The sequence below is a fragment of the Pimephales promelas genome, chromosome 25 (assembly GCF_988280905.1).
Source record: "Pimephales promelas chromosome 25, fPimPro1.hap1.1, whole genome shotgun sequence".
Lineage (NCBI taxonomy): Eukaryota > Metazoa > Chordata > Actinopteri > Cypriniformes > Leuciscidae > Pimephales > Pimephales promelas.
The window spans coordinates 21,933,102-21,953,974 of NC_142793.1; the positions used below are offsets into that span (position 1 = coordinate 21,933,102).

The following is a 20,873-nucleotide window of genomic DNA, read 5'->3' on the forward strand; positions in this document are numbered from 1 at the left end:
CCTAATACTAAGACATTCTAAACATTTTACATTACATTTTTTTACACAATTGCTTAGATTGATAAATAAAAATGTGTATTAAAAAAAAAAAACTTTCATCTCTGACTTTTGGATCCTGCTGGTCCGAATACATAATCTAGTAGACAATATTTCATCCTGTTACAAATGAAAGAATAACCTCGATTGAGCAGTATTAAATATTTTATTAAACTCATCCGTTTCTTAAATTAAACTTTTAAGTGCTTCAATACACTGAGAAAATGACAAAACAGGTTAAGGTGGGGAGGGGGGAGAAATCGTGTATAAATTACAGTATAAAAAAGCAAACAAGCAAAGAAACACAACAACAAAAATGAAGAAATCATAACATGTCAGCTACCGGAAGAAGTCTTCCACTTTATGCATTGAAAAATACGAAACATGAAAACCCGACGGATGAGGTAACTCGTCATTCTCCCTAAATTAAACAAGGGCTTCAGTTTATTCTACTTCATTCCCCACTATCTTTTTATTTACAAAACAACAGAATATGAGTCAAACTCCACCATTAAACCAGATTATCTTATGGGAAAAACAAAAATCACTGAATGTGTCCAAAAAGGTAAAATCCTGAAATTGAAACGTTTTGTGTATGACAAGTCCGCTTTTTTTTCAGTGCGCTAATGCTAATATACAGTTACTGGAAAACCACTAGGAATGACTCACTACTGATTGACGGCTTCGATGGAGGTCTGATGACTGTCTTCATTTGTACCCTAAACCCCCTCCAGGACAGTTTTGCATTGTGGAATATACATTAGGTTTCAATGTCAATGTGTGTAATGTGCTTCTGTAAATGACTGCACTCCTCCGCTCACTCCTCCTGCTTCTTGAGGAAGAACTGAAGTGCGGAGTCCCACAGGTCTCTGGGGAAGCGGTTGGACAGCTCGCAGTAGTTCAGAGGAGCCCAGCCCTTCTCTGATGGGGAAAGATCAGAGGTTTAGCACTGACACAGGAAGTAAAGCATTGAATCAATGCCAGACAGAAGGAGCCTTTTGTGAGCAATAAAATTCTTAACTAATGCACTTTAGAACAGAATATGGGGATTTCTGGATTCATTTCACAATTGTAAATATTTAGACAGTTAATCTAATTTAAAATGTATATTTAAGCGTAATTTAAATATGTCTAAAGCTGGATATCATCAGTCGTGTATGCAAAGCTATATTGAGATTTCATATGGATGACTTGGTTTTCATTAAATTTGCTGAATATAGTCCTCACCTGGCTGTGAAGCTTTGCTGTCCGATTGGTTCTCATTGGTGGCACAGTCCTGGATTACACAAAATTAACAGATTTGATCATTTATTCCATTTGGTGACGCTCGTGGAGCAAAACATTCTCTTATCCCAGATAGATATTCACTATGGAAGCTTGTTTCCACCACTGAATAAAAAATAAAAGAGGTAATTGCGAATTTTTATTTCACAATTCTGACTTTTTTTCTCACAATTGCGTATAATTGAGTAAATATCCCTGTCCTGCGATATAAACTCGTAACTGCAAGTAAAAAGTCAGAATTGCGTGATATTAAACTCGTAACTGCAAGTAAAAAGTCAGAATTGCGTGATATAAACCTGTAACTGTGAGTAAAAAGTCAGAAATGCGTGATATAAACTCGTAACTGTGAGTAAAAAGTCAGAATTGTGTGATATACACTTGAAACTACAAGTAAAAAGTCAGAAATGCGTGATAAATTTGTAACTGCGAGTAAAGTCAGAATTGCGTGATATAAACTCGTAACTGCGAGTAAAAAGTTAGAAATGCGTGATATAAACTCGTAAATGCGAGTAAAAAGTCAGAATTGCGTGATATAAACTCGTAACTGCGAGAAAAACGTCAGAATTGTGAGATATAAACTCATAACTGTGAGAAAAAAGCCAGAAATGCGTGCTATAACTCGTAACTGCGAGTAAAAAGTCAGAAATGCATGATAAACTTGTAACTGCGAGTAAAAAGTCAGAAATGCGTGATATAAACTCGTAACTGCGAGTAGTCAGAATTGCGTGATATAAACTCGTAACTGTGAGTAAAAAGTCAGAAATGCGTAATATAAACTCGTAACTGCGAGTAAAGTCAGAATTGCTTGATATAAACTCGTAATTGTGAGAAAAAAGTCAGAATTGCGAGATAAAACTATAAAAGTTCGAATTGCAGAAAAAACATCAGAATTGAGATATATAAACTCGCAACTGCGAGAATATAAATCAACTGCGAGAAAAAAGTCAGAATTGAAAGTTTAGTTCTTGCAATTCTGAGAAAAAAAAAGTTTGATAATACTTTTTTTGAAAATAAATCGGTATTATCTGTAAAAATGTGGCAAAAAATTCAGTGGCGGAAACAAGCTTCCGTAATTCACATACAACTAAAAGTAAATAATTTGTATAATGATTCCCCTGAAAAGTGAAACACTGTGCATTTATTATATTTAGGGGCAGGACAACGGTGTTTCGACCAATGGAAGATGAGATAGGTGTTCAGAGAAGTCTGATTGAAAAATGGTTCAGTTTTTGGCCATTCAAATTATTACAAACTTCCGATAAAATTATTTAAAGACCAAATTTTCTTTCTATTAAGTTTTGGATAAGTGGATAAAGCTTTTTGTCAATCTAAGCAACTGATGTCACGTTGCAGGACATCGTCAGTCTTTCCATTGTTTGAATAAGATGACAATGCGCTGTCTTTGTTGGAGTAAGAGCTAATCTCTCTGTAAGTAATGGCAGCGGCGAGCCAGTGTGGAGAGCGCTGTCGGGAAGAAGATGAAGGGAGAGGGTGTTTACTGGAGGCTCAAGTAGTGGCAGGTAAATCCACTCAAACAGACAGAGGAAACCATCCATCTGAGCGAAGGAAGCTGCTTCTTTTAGGGGGGTGTTGGGGCACTAGAAACTAAAAGGTCATGGGTTCGATTCCCAGGGAATACACCAATAACTTAAATTCACTCTAGTCGCTTTGTGTATAAGCCAAATGAATACGTTTACAATGTAATTGTACCTTCTAGCACTAGTTTCTAGCAACTGAGTAAAACAAAGAAAGAATTGCGTAGTATAAAGTCGCAATTGCAAGTTATAAAGTCAGACTTGGGAGATATAAACACGCTATTTTGAGAAAAACAGTCAGAATTGTGAGACAACGTTTTTTTTTTTTAATCAGTGGTGGAAACAAGCTTCCATAATTCATGTATAACTACAAGTAAACCATTTGTATAATGATTCCCCAGAAAAGTAAAACACCTAGTTGTTTTGACCAATGGAAGATGGGATAAGTGTTCAGAGAAACTTGTTTGAAAAATGGTTATTTTTAATTACTGTGTTTCGATTTATAACTGTTCTAAAATATGCTATATGTTCGCTAGGATATGAGAAAGTTATTTTAAAATTTTGTAACACATACATTACATTTTATTGATGAATCCACTAGGAACATATTTGCAAAAGTTTCTTGAGTAAAACTTAAGTGGAGTTGTGTCCATCCATCGGAATACCGCATTTTTGCGAATAAACTGCTGCTTTAATCCCATGTGTTGCGAGATTTATTCAGTAAATGTGTTTCCAATCACCAAATTATTGTGCATTTGCAAACTGCAGTTCGTGTGAACACACAGGAATCGAGTTTGAGGACGTGAGTTGCATGAGTGATGGTGTGTATGAAGGTGCGATTTACCTGTATGAAGGTGGCCAGCAGCACACAGCTCATTTCCTGTTGGAGGATGACCTTGTTCTGCAGGTTATTGTAGCAGGCGCAGATGAGCGAGGGGAAGAGCACTTTGATGAGTCGCGGGTGGCTGAAATACTGGAACGGCAGCTGACACAGTTTCTGCAACACGCTGGGCTGGCGGCCAGACTGCACATTCACCTGGAACACACACAGTGACAGTGTGTGAGCACACACGCAACCAGTGAGGCCAAAGCCACAGCCAGCTGTAAATCAACCCGCCCCTCTTTGCCCGTCCCACACGTAAATCTGCCACTAAAACAACACACAAACAGCCATTAAGAGGAGAAATAGAGGGCAGTGCCTCCCAGCGCACAATTACACTCCATAAAACACAGACAGGGATGCCTCATCCACTTCTGCTGAGCGTGTACGCTGAACACACACAGGTTCAGATTTGCCCCAAGGGAGGACACACTTTGAGTGTACAGTACGTTCCAAAACCTAGTGAGCTCCCTCGCTCGCTATCCACTTCCTACCTAGGCAGCATCAAAATGGATATACAGTGATGTGAATAAGTTTGGACACCCATGCTAAAGTTGCCTAAAAAGAGGAATAAAAAAATCATCTTTATGCCTAAATTAGAAAAATGAGGAAAACTCCAACCTTTAAGGACACCAATTTTCTTTGTGAATGAATAATGTATCATCAATAAATAAATGTTTTTCCTTAAAATACAGGGTGCATAAGTCAGGACACCCCTATGTTAAATTCCCATAGAGTGAGGCAGATTTTTATTTTTAAAAGCCAGTTATTTCATGGATCCAGGATAATATGCATCCTGATAAAGTTCCCTTGGCCTTTGGAATTAAAATAGACCCACATCATCACACACCTTCCACCACACTTAGAGATTGGCATGGGGTACTTTCCATAAGATCATCTTTCAATGCAAATCAAACCAGCTATTAGGCTAACTGAAGTAAAACCATGCCAATCTCAAGGCATGGTGAATGGTGTGTGATGATGTGGGGATATTTTAATTCCAAAGGCCAAGGGAACTTTATCAGGATGCATATTATCCTGGATCCATGGAATAACTGGCTTTTAAAAATAAAAATCTGCCTCACTCTATGGGAATTTAACATAGGGGTGTCCTGACTTATGCACCCTGTATTTTAAGGAAAAACATTTATTTATTTATGATACATTATTCATTCACAAAGAAAATTGGTGTCCTTAAAGGTTGGAGTTTTCCTCATTTTTCTAATTAAGGCATTAAGATCAATATCCAAAAGATGATTTTTTATTCCTCTTTTTAGGCAACTTTAGCATGGGTGCCCAAACTTATACACATCACTGTAAAACCTCATAAGTGACCAATTTGGAACATTCTAAATAGGTAGTAACTTACGTTGCACAAATTGCGCACAGGAGACTCAATTTGGAACTGAATTCAACCTCTTGCTATGTCAATCGTCTCAGTCCCAGACGCCCACGGACCGCTGGCTGAACGTCTTATGGCATATGGCACAAGTAACTGGAAACATTTCAGGATTTAAGAAGTCATCATTTGATGTCCGGGAGACGCGTGTGTCGTGTTGCCAACCGTGATGCCAAACCCCCCCATGGAAGAAGAATGCCGGTGTGTTTACAACGGTGACAATGAGCGCTTATCAGGATCAACTGAACTCTCGATTTTCAAAAATATATGAAGTGTGAAAAATTTGTGGCATAGACTTTAAAATAAGTCCAAAGTTTTACACACCGGCCTGTTATTGTAGGGACACCAATGTTATATTCTAACGCCCCTAAACATGACGTGGAACAAAACAAACTGTGATTGGTTGCTTTACATGTCGGTAAGACGGCCTCTGGGCAGTCCTTGGCCAATGAAAGCTGGAGTCCAGACCTTCTGTTATCAGTCTGAAAATCTGGCTACGCAAGACTATCAGATGCCAAAACAACAAACAGAACCAAAACACACCACCAAAAAAATCTCCATTCCCGAAATATCATAATGGCCAAACCGTGATTCATCTTTATGAATTGTTAAAATATGTGTGTCCAGGATGCGATATGAATAAATAATGCTCATAACTGGCTGATGAAATAGTATTCTCAATTAAAGCAAGAAGATTTTTTTTCTTACATCACGATAGAGTTTGGCGGTAGCATGTTGCTATGCTAACAGATCCATATTTTGACAAGTTAAAAAAAAGTTTTTCGAAGTACACCTTTGCGTTGGAAGGACACAATGATAGCCTTCATATGTACCCAGTGTTGTAGTCGAGACCACCTCACTCGAGTCCGAGTCGAGTCCGAGACCAGAGACGGTCGAGTCCGAGTCGAGACCGAGACCAGTGAGGGTTGATTACCTAATTTACTTTTATTTACTTAGAGAAACCCTTTTTTTTTTACTGAATTTACTTAGAGTTTAAAAAATATGATCAGTTTAGGGTAAAAAGGCCACATAGTAGGTGGTGTTAAAAGTAATTTTATTACAATTTGTCATGCGCAGTTGCGCACTAGAAAATCACCAATCACTGGGCGTGTCAATCAATTTAAAGAAATATTTTATTAACATACATTAATAATCATGAAAAATATTTTGAATTGAACTCGAGTGGACTCGGGAATAAGTCCGAGTCCTAAAAAAAAAAAAAAGTTCGAGTACGAGTCAATTCCGAGTCCAAATGCACACAAGTCCATGACAAGACCAAGACCATTAAAATATGGTCTCGAGACCGAGTCCGAGACGAGTCCGAGTCTCGAGTACTACAACACTGTATGTACCTACGAAGATATTTGACGAAACGACAGGAAACTGACAAATGTTGGTCAAGTCACTGCAACCTCTCGTCACAACCTTTGAGAACCATCTATTCTATATTAAGGTCTATAACATGCTGAGATGCATGTTTGCCGGTCAGGTTTTGGAGTTGAACCTTGTGCAAAACATGCAAACAAGCCCAGTTCCACTTTAATAAATGAAGTAATACCAGTAATGGTGTTCGTACCGGGTGTATAGCCCTCATTTATCACTGCCTTCAATCACACCGTCAAAATCGGCCCACCCCTTAGAATTAAAACCAAATCACAGCAGGCCTGGACTGATTAAATGCAGTGCCTGTGATGGGGAAAAAAAACGAGGCACAGCCCCTAAATGCTACAAGCTTCCGACCGGGTTGGGAAGCCTGGGAAGGCCCTCAGCTCCCGGGAAGGGAACCAGAGAGTTGGGAGGTCAGCACAGTAAATCCTGACTAGAGGGATTTGGGGGAGAAAGATGAAGAGAGGGAGGGGGCGTTAAACAGTCCCTATTACAGGTACACACATCCGTCCATTGCTGCTCGGCCCCAAATGCAAACCATAAGGGAGGGGAGTGACATTCCCAGGGAAAAGGGTGACATAAATTACCAGGATTTACAAGATTTTAAAAATACTCTTAACAATACTCTTTCCATCGCATTCTCTACTTTAATAATACCCCTCGAGGGTTTAAGTGCATGACAAACAAAGCGATAACTCACTACTTTTATCATTTAAAAGGTGAAGTGCCTTAAACTGTTGTTCTACAGCAGTGTTCAAAGGCTTGAGGTCCACGTCACTCTGAATCAGGAACTGTTTAAAGATGCCTGACCAAAATAAGAAAAGCAAACCACAGTGGAGCACTTTAATTCTGAAGACTAGTCCTGGATTGTCCGGCCTCAGATGACCAACGTTTCAGAAGCTTTTTGCAGGGTTGAAATTAATGCTCTCGCTCTGCTACTATGGAACAAATGGTGCAAAACATCTGGTTGTTTTCAGCGTAGGAGCTGCGTAGTGTCAGAACGGTGGGTGAGATGAAGGAGGGTCTTTTTTCGGCCAAACGCAGAGAGTACAGAATCAATCTCTCCCATCAGTTCTGGACAAGACTAGGGAGTGGTAGAGATACTGATGTATTGCTTATCATTCATGAGACTGGTAAAAATTACAATGCTGCAGACAGATCGGGTACCCGTTTACCTCATGGACCCTTGGCACCTTCAATGGATATTCAGATCCTTGGACCGATTAGATTACTTATACAACAAGCTGATATCATGCAAGGTAAATGCAAATGAATGTGAAGAACTTCTCATAGGATCAGTGAAACGATTGGGAAGTTACTATAACACATCATAGTTGAGTTGTCAGTTTGTTGGTTTGCTGCCTTAAAGGAGAACTCCTGTCGTTTTTAACATTGAGCTCATTTTTTGGTATATTTGGAGTGCTGTCAGTACAGACAAAAACAACAAAAATCGGTGTTGCCTACACGTGTTATCGTCTTTTTAAAATTCGCACTCTGTTGACGTCAATGGGGCATGTTCTAAACCTTCTTTTAGCCTCTTAACATCCTTGATTTTTCATTACGAGTGCACAGCCATGTGAGTGGTGTTATTAAGAGTGACCACGGTCAATCTGACTGCAGTAGATGTGAAAATGATGTTAATTCAGCCAGCTCACATACCTCTATTTGCTTCCTGTTTTTGGTCGAAGCCCACAGTAGTCGATTGTCGAGTTCACACGTGCGATCATTAGTGAATAATATCATCTCAAACCTCCTCCGTGTGTTCAACATCTGAGAATATCAGCTCAAATGGATAGTTCATCCGAATCAGAACACCACACAGTGTTGGGTTTGAGATGATATTCGCCAATGATCGCGCGCGTGTGAACTCGACAATCGACTACTGTGGGCTTCGACCGAAAACAGGAAGCAAATAGAGGTATGTGAGCTGGCTGAATTAACATCATTTTTATTAATGGCTGTGCACTCGTAATGACAAATCAAGGACGTTAAGAGGCTAAAAGCAGGTTTAGAACATGCCCTATTGAAGTCAACAGGGTGCGAATTTTAAAAAGACGATAACACGGTGTAGGCAACTCCGATTTTTGTCGTTTTTGTCTGTACTGACAGAACTCCAAATGTACAAAAAATTAGTTCAATTTGAAATTGACTAGAGTTCTCCTTTAAAATCAGTATTTATGAATTTAAACAGTTCCGACTGTTATCTGCGTTTTGTTCTACATGTAAACACACTCAATGGGCTTCATTAATAAAACAAGCAGAACAAATTTGTGTTTAAATCATTCCTTCCCAACGTGAGAGAGTACAAGTGCGTGTCCATCTGTGGTGGTGGTGGTTTAGTGGACATTCCCGCCCACAAATCACGCAGCCATCTCATAATCCGTCAGCATGCGGTGCTTCATCTTCACACAACTAAACAATGAGTCCCCCTCAAGTGTCCACGTATGGGAGACGTACAGCACTGAGAGAGCAGAGGTTACCTACCGCCCCAACCCAGGCAAAGAGCTCACCCGCCTCTCCCTGGCCGAGAGAAATGACCCTGCCCCTAACCGGCCTCAAACTTGGATTAAGACCTCGGCCAAGTCCTCCTGTACCAGCGTCTGCAGAGGTATCCATTCAGCAATTGACACCATAAAAGCAACGGCAGGCGTTTGAACTTGCGATTCCGGAGCGATCCCTCCCCCGCTTTAACACAGATGGCCATAAAGAAAGGAAGAGACAAGGCCTAGTGTTGGTCTTAAGTAGAGAGCACTGGAGTTTTCATCTAGGGCCACGCTTTTACGGGCGGCCCATTACATAACTCCAGGCCTGTCAACTGAAAACAAAGGGAGCATAAAGTTAACGCAGTGAAACGCAAACATGCACACTATGAGTGGCTCAAGGTGAAGAGGAAGGAGACCTGTGGGCCAGGGGTTTGTTCTTTGATGAAGACTTGATAAGACGGCGGAGGAGAGGCGAATGCCGACAGTAAAATAGATGGCTGTTAGGTTGTGTGGAGCCACGCCGAAAAAAAAAAAAATAGACAATAGAAATTGTGAAATCTATTGAGAAATAGATGTGAAATGTGTATTAAGACTATATCCAGGAAACAAAATGATTCTTGGGTTACTGTACTAAGTATTTCTCAATAAAATAAATAATGAATTTTGGAAGTTGGCCACTGAGAATTATTACAAACATGACTGTCATGAAATCTGATTTACACGAGGAGGGGCGCCACATTTTCATAAAAATAATAACTAAATCTGTTCGGAAACTGAAACCAAACACCAAAGGGCAGAATATATTTTCATAATTTTTCAAAGCCCACAAATATGATGTCCCTTTAAGGGACTCCATTGCAGCCATACATTTTCATGTATAAATACTGCAATCTAAAAAATGCTGGGTTGTTTTAACCCAATTTTGGGTAAAATATGGACAAACCCAGCCGTTGGGTTTGGGTTAGATTTTTAAAATTACATTTTTAACCCAATGGCTGGGTTAAAAATGTTATTGCAAAATTGGGTTATTGTTTTAACCCAATTTTGGGTAAAATATGGACAAATGGATGGGTTTGTCCATATTTTACCCAAAATTGGGTTAAAACAATAACCCAGCATTTTTTAGAGTGTGTGAAAATTTTAAATTGATGTATGTAAAATAATAACTGGAAAATATTAACTTCCTATTAAGCTGACCCAAGAGAAACAAAACTGTCTAGAATAGATAAAAAATATATTTTTTAAACAATTCTAATAAATTAGAATATGTCAAAGTAGAGAGAGAGAGAAAGAGAGAGAGATATTATTGTTGCACTTAGTTTATTTCAGATGTATTTTTAAATATTACAATCAAAAAATGTACATATAAAATGTAAATAAAATTTAACCCACCAAAGTGGCTAGTAGAAATGACTGCCTTACACGCCACTGCAAAAATCCACTCGCATTTAGCAGGTGTTAATGTCAAGCCCTGCTGGTGCATGAGAAAGCTGTATGGACATTGAAATAAATCTGTGTTGCTTTCGTGTGCAGCGTAAACCTGCCCTAAGTGTTGTTTTTCAATATAAATTCAATATAATATATATGAGATGACGCAAATGTCCCATGCTGCCAAGACACCTCAGCAATTTTTCGTTGGACCAGTGATGTCCACTCTTTCAAAACTACAAATCTATGGCTCTGCCTTAGAGATGAACCAAACCGAGAGGATGAGAGAACGTTCACGTCACTGATAAGACAGGAGGTCTGCCTACATACTAGGATGCAAAGAGAGCACTCAGAAGAGGAAGTTATGGCTGAAAGGCCTTATCTGAACAACGCCTACCGCCCCCTCTTAACCATCCATCCAGACAACCTGACGGCGACTGGTACACGGACGTAAACAAAATTAAAAGACAAAAAAAAAAAATCTGTTGGTTTTCATCTCTCAAAGCAGAAAGAATGTTTCATTGTCATGAAAACACCATAAAAACGGCTCCGCTCGGCAGCGTATTGGCAAAGGATCACTGACTCACTACTGTTTGCTTAATAAATCAAGTGTCATCTTCGATCCTGCGAAAGATAACCTTTTCTTCTGGAGAAGACATCCGGACCTGGATCATGCTCAAACACAGCATTAGATGCAAACGGAGCCTTAAACTCTGAAAGATTTATGGGCAAACAAACAAAAAGAAACGGGCGAAACCCGGAAAAAAAAAAACGGTATGTTCGCACCTGAATTCACCCTTTAGGTTAGGGTTAGGTCATTAATATTCCTCATCTGTCTGCCTGCTACGTTTACAATCCCTGTCGCAAGAAAATCAAAGACGTTTGGTGAGTTTTAATAACACTATCCCACGGTGGTCTGGTCATTTAATCAAAGAGGGTTGGGTTATCAACCGGGGTAATGGACTGTCGAAGGAGGCGTTTCAACATCCGTTAAACTAGGATTAGAAGCGCAGGAACAACACTGGGGTTTGAGGGCAAAGGAGATAGCCCTGCACTTGTTGTAGGGAAGAATCAGACACGTGAAGGAGAGAAGATAAGACAAGTGAGTGTGGTGGATTGGTGGTGTAGGGGCTACAAGCTAAATGGGTTATTAGCCTTCACCTCGCTATCGTCGCTAAAACACTAAGTGTATAAAGATAATAACATTTTCGCCTGGAAGAGCCTACAAGATAAAAGTGGAAGTTTGATGATGAGTCCAAACAAAGATGTGAATTATGGCCATTTTAACTTAGAAATGCACATTTCTGCCTTGTTCAATTTACAATATCAAACAGAATCAACTAAATATGTGAGCTAGATTTGAATTAGCACTAAGTAATTGTTTGTCCACAGTTCGACTAAAACCAAAACACAAACAAAAAAACTTAACTACACATATATTCAAAGTACTCAACATGAAAATTCAAAATGATTTGGGATTCTTGTAACCTTATATGATTTACACCTTAAAGGGATAGTTCACCCAAAAATGAAAATTCTGTCAGTATTTACTCACCCTCATGTTGTTCCAACCGTAAGACCTTCGTTCATCTTCGGAACACAAATTAAGATATTTAAGATCGCTCCTGCATACAGTCCATAGGCTTCTTGAGGGAATGAGTCTTGCTGTCCTCGAAAAGTCATTAAAGACATCGTTAAAATAGTCCAAGTGACTACAGGGGCTCAATCTTAAGTTTATCAAACGACGAGAACACTTTTGTGCGCAAAAAAACAACAAAAATAAAGACTTTATTTCAAATATTCGTTTATTTCTCCCTCTGCGCGAGTCAGGTTACTAGTTTAATAGCGTAAGCTTCTTTTATTATTATATGCACACGCATCACACACACATGACCAGCGTCGGCCAATAGTGAGCCTACGTGTGACGTAGCTCTACGCAATCACACTTCGTTAACTGACTTACAGGCTCATGGAGAAGGAAGTGAATAGTTGAAATAAAGTCGTTATTTTTGTTGTTTTTTGCGCACAAAAGTGTTCTCGTCGTTTGATAAACTTAAGATTGAGCCCCTGTAGTCACTTGGACTATTTTAACGATGTCTTTAATGACTTTTCGAGGCCAGCAAGAGTCATTCCCTCAAGAAGCCTATGGACTGTATGCAGGAGCGATCTTAATATCTTAAATATCTTAATTTGTGTTCCGAAGATGAACGAAGGTCTTACGGGGTTGGAACAACATGAGGGTGAGTAAATACTGACAGAATTTTCATTTTTGGGTGAACTAACCATTTCAAACAATAAGTAATTGGTTGGCTATAAATATGTTGTTCGGCTGTTTTTTTATGCTCACCAAGATCGCATATATATGATACAAATAACAGTAATATTGTGAAATATTATTACAATTTAAAATAATGTTTTTTTTTAATTTATTCCTATGATCAAAGATGTATTTTCCACATCATTACTCCAGTCTTCAGTGTCACATGATCCTTCAATAAATGATTCTAATATGATGATTTGCCTCTCAAGAAACATTTTGAAACAATTATTATTTTTTCATTGATGTAAATTAATGTATCCTTGCTGAATAATAGTAAGCATAACTTTAAAAAAGTTTATGAGACATCAGCTAAACTACAAAATCATTTTTTTGATGGAAGATTACAAAGACATTTTAAATTTCAAACAAAGAAAGAAATTGCTCACAATAAGACCAGGAATGTGTGTTAAAATAGTCAACAGGCTAAATGTCGTTTTCATGTTGACTTTAAACCATATTAAAAAGGAATTTCTCTTTGCTGTTGGCCATCATTCAAAAGCCTTTATGCCCCCCTTGAGTACAAACAAACTTCCTATCAGCTCTGACTCCACATCTAACACTCTAAATGGGCTCTGTGGGTGAGGGTCTGAATAATATCCATGTGGAAAGAACAAATGTCCCCCAGTAGTTTTTCCCTGCCTTTATGAGCTGCATTATTTCTCAGATGCACACATGTAAACACAGGCTGGCTGAATCGCTGCGAGACAGAGCAGGGTCAGCGCCGTCTTTGTCTTCTGCCAGTGCTTACATTAGTCTGAAAAAGTCAAATATTCCCGCTCCCGTCTCCATTTATCCTGTACGAGGGCCGTGTGGATATATACCAGGGCCCCTGACACTGGCAAGTATCCGACTGGAGAGGGGCGGGGCCGCAGTGCCAAGTCCTACGCTGATGTTTATGTCATTTAATTCAGAGTAAATGTGCTGAAGTGCTTTTCGCGATTGGTTGGTGTTGCTGCAGGCATACTGTATATTTAGTTGATGGGAAAAATAACAAGGAAGAGAAAATTACTCAATGTGGTTGATTTTGAAATTTAGCAGGCATCCATAGTAGTCATTTTTCTCTGCCTTGTCATTTTCTCCATCAAAATAAAAACTATATGCTAAAGACTATACATAACATTTATATATAGTGTGTTTATACACACCCCCATTCAAAGTTTTGGGTAGTTTTTATTTTATTTCTTCGAATTTCTTATGCTACATTTTTTTGATCAACATTATAGTAAAAACAATAATATTGAAATATTACAATTTAAAATGTTTTATATGTATAGTTTATATATATATATATATATATATATATATACTGTATATATATATGGTACTCAAGAGTTATTTTTTATTATCAATGTTAAAAAACTGCTTAATATTAAATATAAAACCAATTTTAATATAAAACTGCTTGTGCTGCTTAATATTTCTGTGTATTTTTCAGCATTCTTTAAAAGACAAAGTGCAAGTCTTTCTTCACTGACACTTTTGATCAATTCAACACACACGAGAGAGAGAGAGAGAGAGAGAGAGAGAGAGAGAGAGAGATGGAAAAATGACAAAGGATAGAATAAATAATAATTTAAAGACAAATGGAAGATAATAATGGAAGATAAATGCAAGAAAAACAAGAGCCCATAATAATAGTGAAGGAAACAAAGTGATCAATAGGTGTGTACAGTATGTATGTTAACAACCCAGCTACAATACCGATGATACACAATTTATACGTTCATAAAAACGGAAACGTTCAATATTGATGCTGATAAATGTTACGATTCAACTAATGTGTTCAAAAATGTGTTTTTAAATGGAACATTGGGTAGAAATGGGATGGATCATTCAGGTCATCAAACAGGAGACTGATGATGTAAAATGATGTTCCAATTCCTCACATCAGCTTGTGATGGCTGCACACATGTAGTAGGTGTATCAAACATATTTTTTTTTATTTATATGACGTACCAGCAAGAATTTAGGCCAAAATGCATCTCAGCTGAAAAGCTTCACTTCAGTCTTTCCACCTCTCTCCAGCACACCTGCCAGTGTTGGTTCTGTTTTTAATAGTAAACCCTGATGTGAGCCAAATGGCAGCATAAAACAGCAGCTTGTGTCCTGGAGGGAAGTCACAAGTTTAAAGACTTTGCAGCCTGGCATTTTTCAAATTAGCAAAGTGGGCTGGGAAGATATGAATATTCACGAGGCGTTATTCCCAGCCCGCTCGACGTTTAAGTTCCCCCATGTGAGCACAAAGCCCAATCATCTGTCACGCCCCCCCTTAATTCAATCATCAACCCTCATTCAATTATCCAATATAATATGCAAATCAACCCAACAATGGCCAACAAATGCTAATTGCCTACATCAAAATAATTAAATTGGATGGCAGCAGCACAGAAGGACCGAACGGCTATAAAAAAAGGAGGCAGTTTCTTTAATTAAGAGCAAAAATGTTTTAAATTAGAAGCACATAAATTGCGAGGACTCTGACCCCTCCCTTCCCCGTCCCCTGAGGGGACATTAAGACGTCACGGAGGAGGTTTCCACGTGATGAACGCATAACTAAAACCCGACCGAGTGTGGCGTGGTCACACCTGCCATGCAGTCGGTGGCTTCCAGGTAAACGATGCATGCAAACGGTATCAGGGACTCCCACTTCTTCATGCCAGGCTGATCTGTGATCTGTACTGCCAGGTTAGATCAGCTCCCTTCCCCCTCCTCCAGGACTGAACAAAGAACGGGCCAACTGCCAGGCGGAGGATAACAATGTCCGTTCCTACTACACAGTGCAGAGCCAACAGAGGTGGCAAAGTCACTGCATTATTCAACAGCCTCCTTTTGTTGCTATTGTGTTGGTTGTTTGTAAGGAGAAAAGTACACCTGCTCTTGATCTACATTATACACACCTCAGTGACGGAGAGGAAAGGATCTTTTACGCTGATAAAATAAGCCGTGTGAGACTACGTGAAGCACTACTTGCGAATTGCTGTTCATTTAGATGCATTGTGTTTCACAAAGTTTACTAATTCAGTGTTGATTTGATTCAGATAGTTTCTAGATTGTTGTGCAGAGTGACCTATGCCTATTTACGGTGGGCGAGAAAGCTCAACGCACTGCAACTGAAGACAACACACGTGCTGCAAATACTCACAACGCAACTAAATACAGGATCACACTGCAAATACTCACAACGCCACCACATACAGAAACACACTGAAAATACTCAACAATCAAATACAGAAACACCGCAAATAATACTCACAACGCAACCAAATACAGAAAAACATTGCAAATACTCGCAATAACCAAATACAGAAACGCATTGAAATTACTCACAACGCAACTAAATACCCCAGACAGCAAACTGAGATTGAATCAACGTGGAAACGACGTCTCTCATGACATTGAAACAACGTTGATTTGCTCATCGAACTAACGTTGAACCAACGTCAGACGCGGCATTCTTCAAAGCTAAATGAAATCGAAAATTGGTTTGCTTTCATAACGTTGAAACAACGCGTTGATTTCAAGTTGATTTTCCGTTGGTTTTGAAAGAATGACGCGTCTGACGTTGGTTCAACGTTAATTCGATGAGCAAAACAATGTCAGATCAACGTTGTTTCGATGTCATATTTCCACGTTGATTCAATGTCAGTTTGCTATCTGGGACAGGATCACACCGCAAATACTCACAACGCAACTAAATACAGGATCACACTGCAAATACTCACAACGCCACCACATACAGAAACACACTGAAAATACTCAACAATCAAATACAGAAACACTGCAAATAATACTCACAACGCAACCAAATACAGAAAAACATTGCAAATACTCACAATAACCAAATACAGAAACACATTGAAAATACTCACAACACAACTAAATACAGGATCACACCACAAACTCACAACGCAACCACATATAGAAACACGCTGGAAATACTCACAACTAGTGGTGCACGATATATCGGCCGCCGATATAATATCGGCCGATTTGGTCAATTTTTTACACATCGGTATCGTTCCGATGTCAAAATAGGGCCGATGTGAACAGGCCGATGATCATTCTATTTGACGTGCGTGGTGGCGGGGGTGTTTGTTTTTGCACGCGTATTAAAAGCGCAAGTGCGTTTAAACATCAAGCCACGAAGACTAGAATTGGTGAGCTGTTTTCTGCCAGCCTTCCTAATGCGTATTTTTGTCCCGCCAAAGCCATATTTGACCGGTAAGTGATGTAGATGAGTGACTGCTGCGCTTGTTTAACTGAGGGAACAGGAGAGAGTGAAAGCACCGGTCGCGCGCCGTCTTCAAAATGTCTTGCGCTTGTTTAACTGAGGGAACAAGAAAGAGTGAAAGCACCGGTCACGCGCGCCGTCTTCAAAATGTCTTGCTCTCTCTCTCTCCCTCCCTCCCGCATGTTTATGAATTGAGTTGACTGAATATCTTTGAGAATACACGATGGTAAAAGGTCGGAAGACCGAAGTTTTTTTCTTCTGAACTACTGGTCGTGAATTGTGAAACCACACTTTCAATAAACCAAAAAAATCTATCTGTTGATGAAATGTTTTCTGTGTGGACTGTCGAGACCATAGACTGTAAAAATAGGTCGAGACAAATCTCGTGCGATGTTCTAAACTGCCTGGATAATCACAACGTGTGCCGTGGTTCCGTTAATGACACGTCCGATTCGCGAACTAATGACTCCTTTGAACCGATTCACTTTAATGAATGGTTAAAACAACTGATCTGTCCAACACTGAGCTCAAGAGACATAAATCGGAAACACTTTACAATAAGGTTCCATTTATTAAAGTGCACATTAAATGTACACTTTAATAAATGGAACCTTATTGTAAAGTGTAAGGTTAATAGATTAATAGAATGTTAACACATTTTGTTAACATTCTATTAATATTAGTTTCTATGCAGATTTACTCCATGACAAAACTACCCCAGTCATTCTAGAATGATTCATTCTTTCCAAATAGAGCAATTCAAGTAATCTGGTGAAATTGTTTTTATATCACAATATATATCGCAGAAAAATAAAATATCACAATGTCATTTTTTACCAATATCGTGCAGCCCTAATCCTCGCTATGTGTTTTCTATACAGGGATATCGACATCGGTAAATATCGGTATCGGCCATAACAGCAATGTTAATATCGGTTATCGGTATCGGCCACAAATTTTCACATCGGTGCATCACTACTCACAACGCAACTAAATACAGGATCACACCGCAAATACTCACAACGCCACCACATACAGAAACACACTGAAAATACTCACAACAATCAAATACAGAAACACACTGAAAATACTCACAACAATCAAATACAGAAACACGCTGCAAATAATACTCAAAACGCAACCAAATACAGAAAAACATTGCAAATACTCACAACAATCAAATACAGAAACACGCTGCAAATAATACTCACAACGCAACCAAATATAGAAAAACATTGCAAATACTCACAACACAATCAAATACAGAAACACGCTGCAAATAATCCTCACAACGCAACCAAATACAGAAAAACATTGCAAATACTCACAACACAATCAAATACAGAAACACACTGAAAATACTCACAACAATCAAATACAGAAACACTGCAAATAATACTCACAATGCAACCAAATATAGAAAAACATTGCAAATACTCACAACAATCAAATACAGAAACACACTGCAAATACTCACAACACAACCAAATACAGAAAAACACTGCAAATACTTACAACCAAATACAGAAAAACACTGCAAATACTCGTAACAACCCAATACAGAAACACGCTGCAAATACTCACAACGCAACCAAATATAGAAAAACACTGCAAATACTCGTAACAACCCAATACAGAAACACGCTGCAAATACTCACAACGCAACCAAATATAGAAAAACACTGCAAATACTCACAACAACCAAATACAGAAACACGCTGGAAAATTTTCCTAAAATGGAAAATTTGCTAAAACGTTTTGAGCTTGACCGGACACATTTTCGACACATTTGACCGGATTGCTTTCGTACTCTCGACCAACTGACCTAATCCGGAAACATGGGAATTAGCCAGACAGGATTTAAACTTTGTCGGCTGAAGACCCAAGTTTGGAAAATGTACCAAGCACAAATTACGTTCTCTAACCATTGCTGATTTCTAACAGACACTCGAAAGCTGCTGCTCTCCATGTTTTTCCGTCATTTTTGGGCACGTTCATATGGAAATTGCACTTATTTTGTCGATTAGATCGAAAGATCTGAAAAAGCGCATAAATTTACTCTCCCATAGACATTACCTTAGAAGAAATCAGGATAGAAGTGGTCGAAAGTGGACAAAAGAGACGCATTAAAACACCCTCGGTCTCCCTCGTCTACTTGTGATCCGATCGTCCATATATAATCACAAAACCTCATGGATTCATAAAACAAACCAGCTAGCATGTAACACTAATGTATGTAATCTTACCTGGTTGTCTGGGTGGTTGACAGTGAAGTAGCCGACGCAGATGATGAGCTCGTGAAGCAGCTCTTCAGAGCTCTGTTGAGAACAGTACCACAGCAGAGAACTCACAATGTGTCTGAAGGCCAGAGAAAGACCCTCGGCTCCTAAAACACACTGGAAACAATAGACACGGGTCAGCAGCGGTATCACATCAGGGAATAGCTATTAGAAAAGAGCATGCACACACGTCTTTCTGCACATTAGAAACGCGAGACATTCAAAATGTCACATATTAAAGACGTTATAGGGATTTGACACTGTTAAAATGGAATAGATCACACAAAAATGAAAACTGATTTATCATTTACACACCGTCATGTCATTCCAGAACTGTATGGCTTCTGTGGAACATAAAAGATTTTTTGGAGAACCATTTTTGTCTGCTATGAAAGTCAGTGGGAAGTCATACAGGTTTGGATTCAAAATGAGGGTGCTCACAACACACTGGTTGAACTGGTAGGTTGAACTGGTTCTGGAATCAGTAGTCCCACCTCAAGACCCCCCAATTCCCTCAACTAAAGAGATGCTATCTGCCGGTCTAGAGACAGTATTTATTAAACATGTCAACATGACTGAGCGCCTCAGGGTCAGCACTAAAACTACTGACAGTTTCTGCTGGGTAGGAGAGTGTTATGGGATGGAGAGTCTAAACAACCACAAACAACAATACCTGAAAATCCCAGCATATGTAATGGGAGTAAAAAGCTGGGTTTGCATCACCACAGACAGTCTGTTTGATTTGCCAGAGTAGCATTCAACCAACTCTGAGAACCACTGTTGTTAGGATGCAGAACCAAGAATCCTTTAAGTTTAAAGGCGATTGAAGCATTATCTACTTTTTTTTTATTAAAACAAATAGATGAGGTACAGGGTTTTTATATATTATATAAAATAGTGACAGTCACATACCTTGTATATTACATTATATTAGTCCCCATAGGGACTGAATCATTTTAAATGAAAGAGAAATATCCAAATGAATGAATTTACTAAAATTAATCCCATCAATAAACTGTTTCTTGAACCAAACAAATTGATTCATTGAGTTTGAATCACTCTACTGCTGTCACCCAACTGAAAAATTAAGTTAGTAGCATAACTACTTAGTTACTCTCTATAACACTTACTTTAATTACAAAGAACTGACTGTTATGAATAGTTGGTGCGGTTGTTTCTACAAACACCACATTGAAATAATTCATAGGGTTCTGACCCTCCTTGTTCACGCCTAGGTGTTTACATGATGATTTAGCCTAGCGATACCGTTCTCGTCTCTTTATCATGCCGGCTGAAGTACGACCGGAGCCTGTGCATGTTACGCCACTCACTGTCCGCATTACTCACCCAGAGCTTTCAACATGGCTGGCCCGGGGTCAGAGGTCAGGTGTGTTTACATCCACTGGGTTAACTTTGTTCTGTGAAGAAACACTGATATCCTACCAGTGGCTCTGAGGGCATTGGACCATTAGCTTTGAGGGTTATGTCTTTACGGCCCACATTTGTGTGTGCAGACGTACCAACGCTTTTTTTATTTTTATTGCTTTATTTTTCAGAACGTCTGTCTGTGGAATGAGGCCACATATCTGCCACTAGCTGAGGGCCGAACTGA

The 20,873-nt window shown here is 39.0% G+C and overlaps 1 protein-coding gene across 3 annotated transcripts in view; it reads right to left on the minus strand.

Annotated features, from left to right (window-relative positions):
- Positions 1 to 183: 183 nt before the first annotated feature.
- Positions 184 to 20,873, minus strand: part of scaper (S-phase cyclin A-associated protein in the ER) — a 107,517-nt gene continuing 86,827 nt past the window's right edge. For all 3 annotated transcript variants that reach the window (XM_089127495.1, XM_089127494.1, XM_089127493.1), the window contains 4 exons: positions 19,229 to 19,378; positions 3,700 to 3,891; positions 1,264 to 1,312; positions 184 to 957 (listed from right to left, as the gene is read on the minus strand). In XM_089127495.1, the coding sequence (XP_088983621.1) occupies positions 854 to 957; positions 1,264 to 1,312; positions 3,700 to 3,891; positions 19,229 to 19,378 (495 nt within the window). In that variant the 3' untranslated portion in view covers positions 184 to 853. The remainder of the gene's footprint in view (positions 958 to 1,263; positions 1,313 to 3,699; positions 3,892 to 19,228; positions 19,379 to 20,873) is intronic.